This window comes from Catharus ustulatus, chromosome 18 (genome assembly GCF_009819885.2).
Source record: "Catharus ustulatus isolate bCatUst1 chromosome 18, bCatUst1.pri.v2, whole genome shotgun sequence".
Lineage (NCBI taxonomy): Eukaryota > Metazoa > Chordata > Aves > Passeriformes > Turdidae > Catharus > Catharus ustulatus.
The window spans coordinates 3,496,023-3,499,287 of record NC_046238.1 but is presented as its reverse complement, the minus strand read 5'-3'; the positions used below and the strand labels follow the sequence as shown (position 1 = coordinate 3,499,287).

The window sequence follows — 3,265 nt, the reverse complement described above, 5'->3', positions numbered from 1 at the left end:
AAAAATGCGACGTTGTGCAGAAACTCCTGAATTTCCCGCACATGTGAACATTCCTGAGTCCTTCCATACATTCATCCCAGGATGTTGATATTCTCTGCACCTTCCATTGCGTGCCCCCATCTCTCTCCCCCTGCCCGGTGCTGCCTGATCCTCATCCCCGGTGCCCGCAGCCGTGATTTGACGCGGATTTTGGGCCGAGCCAGGAGTTCCTTGCCCCGAGGCCGAGCTGCGGAGCGCTTTTCCAGCTCCTCCCTCCCTCCCTCCGCGGCCGCGGGGATGGGCGGTGGCGGAGGCGGGCGGGAGCAGCGCTCCGCCCGCGGGGCCGGGCGGGCCGGGCCGGTGGGAGCCGAGGACAAAGGTGACCGTGCGGGAGCGGTGCCCCAAAGCCCCCTCGCCCCATCCGACCCCGCATCGAGCGCTCTCACGGCCACCACGGCCACGCCCGTGTCGTTGATGCTGGTGACCGCCGCAGACCGGAGGTAAAGTCCAGGTGGGTGGAAAGCCTGGCACGGCGAGGCCACCAGCGATTAGGGGACAAGAGGAGAGGTGGCCTTGTGACAGGGTGCATGGCCACGGCTCTCTGGAGCGGCAGCCGGCTCCACGGCGCCGGCCAAAACCCTCTCTGCGTGTCGTGGGGAGGAGCGGCGCGACACGGAAAACACGGCGGGAAGGTCACCTGTGCCAGGTGACGTGAGGCACCGGGACAAGCCCTGCCTGGGGCTCCTCCATGGGAAAACACAAAGCTGGGGGGGGTGGGGAGAGGGGGGAACCTCGTCCCCAGTGAGCCCTGGGGAGCCTCAGCCCACCCGGCATCCTCCAGACTCAGCACCTTGTCTGGGAGCGGGTTTATCCCGAGCATCCCGGGGTTATTTATTCACCAGCTCCATTTCCTGGGCGTCAGAGCTGCTGCCAGCAAGAACAAAAAGCCGATGGTTCGTTTCCATGCAATTAAGGCGCAGCGCTGAGCACCCTCTGTCCCCGCAGGGCGCGGAGCCATGAAGCTGAACGAGCGGAGCTTGGCCTTCTACGCCACCTGCGACTCCCCGGCCGACAACGCCGGGTTCCTGTACAAGCGCGGCGAGCGGCACACGGCCTATCACCGCCGCTGGTTCGTGCTCAAGGGCAACATGCTCTTCTACTTCGAGGAGAGGGACAGCCGGGAGCCCGTGGGCGTCATCGTGCTGGAGGGATGCAACGTGGAGCTCTGCGATGCAGCCGAGAGCTTCACCTTCGCCATCCGCTTTGGCGGTGCCAAGTCCCGCACCTACGTGCTGGCGGCGGAGAACCAGGCGGCCATGGAGTCGTGGGTGAAGTCGCTGTCCCGAGCCAGCTTTGACTACATGCGGCTGGTGGTGCGGGAGCTGGAGAAGCAGCTTCAGGAGATGAGCCGGGGGCTGGCCGGAGGATGTGCGGGCACCCAGGAACCTCCCGGCCTCTGGAAGCCGAAGCCGTCGGGGCTGGAGCATTGGCCGGAGCGGCTGCCGGCTCTGCCCGCCATCCCGAAGGAGAACGGCTGTGCGGTGTGGAACAACGTGCTGGCAGCGGAGCGGCTGCCCGACACCTCTGGGTGTGCTGGGCACGATGAGGAGGAGAACCCGCGGCCGCCGCCGCTGCCGCCGCGCAGGCGGGTGTCGAGCGGGGAGGCAGCGAGCGCCGTGGGGCAGAGCCCGTCCACCTTCTGCCGCCTCCACGAGCAGTACAGCAGGGAGGTGGCCCGGCTGCGGCAGGACTGGCAGCTGAAGCAGCGTGGCCCCCGGCCCTAAGTGGTGGCTGAGCCCTGGGAACTTTCCAGGAGCTGGGGCAGGTTGCACATGGTCGTCCTTGGTGCTGGCCCTGTCCCCTCCTCACCTCGGGGTGTGCAGAACTGGCTGTGGTGATGATGGACCCTGCTGTGGTGCTAATGAGGGCTGGGCACCGAGGGACACCAGTGCTGCTCTGTGATGGTGAAATGGGCACCCCATTGGGTGTGGGGTGCTCCACTCAGCACAAGCAAACTACAAACCAGCCACTGGCTGAGGCCTCTTGGAAATCGAGCACAGCTCTGCCTCTGCTGGGACACTCGATGCTCTGGCAGTGGGATCACGCATTGACAACTTTTGGAGGAGGATTTTGAGGGGATCTCACCCGCCTGAGTGCCCGTGTGGGTGTTCCACAGTGGAGAGCCGGCTACTGACTTCCCCTCCCGGCCCAGCCCAAGGCTGAGGTCGGCTGAGCTCTGCCAGATCCCTCTGCTCCAGCAGGATGTGGTTTGAAATGAAAATATCAGTGAGTGCAGCCCTTCCTTAACAGCAGCAGCAGCTCCGCATGCTCCGGGGAGCCGGTGACACCCAGCCCTGGGCATTACACAGGGAGCAATTGCTTCCTGCAGCCTGGATGGTGAATTTGGGGAAGGTCAGACCCTGGGGGAATTCAGCAGCTGCAGGCCCTGTCTTGCTGGTGGATATTTTGGGACAGCACATCATCCCCATGCCAGCTCACTAAGGGGAAGCATCGCTCGTGGTGGCAAAGTGGGAACGAGTGTGTCAGCAGCAGAGCGTGAGGAATGATTCATGTGCCAAACCAGAGCAAAGCTGGCGTCTCATGCCTGTATTTCTCTCTTACTTCCACAACAGACACCCAAGCTGCTGGCCCAGAGGTGGGGTGTCCCACGCTGGAGCAGGTGGGAGCAGTCAGGGTGTCCTGGCTTAGGGCTGGGTGGCTCCATCTCCCTTTGCTCCCTTGGGACAGGCACAAGATTTTTCTACAATAAAAGTTGTTTTACAATTTCCCTCCAATTCAAGGTTCTTGTTTGTGCCTCTAAGCCCCTAGGGAGGGGAGTCCAGATGGGAATTAATGCTTTATTTTAGTCCTCCTCCTGTTCTCACCATGTCTGTGGGGCTGGTCAGGGACTGTGTCAGCAGTGCCCTGGAGCCCCATATCTGCCTGGAGGGATGGGGTGAGGTGGGATAGGGTCACCCTGGGAACATCAGGACACCCAGTACCAGGGTGGTCCCATGGCAGAGATGGATCTTAATCAGGATAAAATATCTGTCCCTGACAAGGTTGTTCACAGGACCAGTGACTCTGCCCTTGGGAAAGTGGCCAGCATGTCCCCATGTCCCCATGCCACCTGCACGAATATCTCCAGGTTCTCTTGAACACGGGGTCTGGCAGATGTTGGGAAGTTCCTTGGGGAAACTGAGGCACAAAGCCAGCCAGGATCACCTGCTCACTGAGAGCTTGCAGAGCGAGGAGCCTGCTCCTGGCCAGGCAGAGAATCTCCCTG

General features: G+C 62.3%; 1 protein-coding gene across 2 annotated transcripts; it reads left to right on the top strand.

Moving 5' to 3' along the window:
* The first annotated feature begins 316 nt into the window (after positions 1-316).
* On the top strand, positions 317-2,767 carry PHETA1 (PH domain containing endocytic trafficking adaptor 1). 2 transcript variants are annotated; one of them, XM_033075805.1, is made up of 2 exons: positions 317-479; positions 985-2,767. In XM_033075805.1, the coding sequence occupies exon 2, from the start codon at positions 996-998 to the stop codon at positions 1,761-1,763; it is 768 nt and encodes a 255-aa protein (XP_032931696.1). In that variant the 5' UTR covers positions 317-479; positions 985-995; the 3' UTR covers positions 1,764-2,767. The 2 variants fall into 2 exon arrangements, with proteins under 2 accessions (XP_032931696.1, XP_032931695.1); XM_033075804.1 differs by having other exon boundaries at positions 317-490.
* Positions 2,768-3,265: the final 498 nt, after the last annotated feature.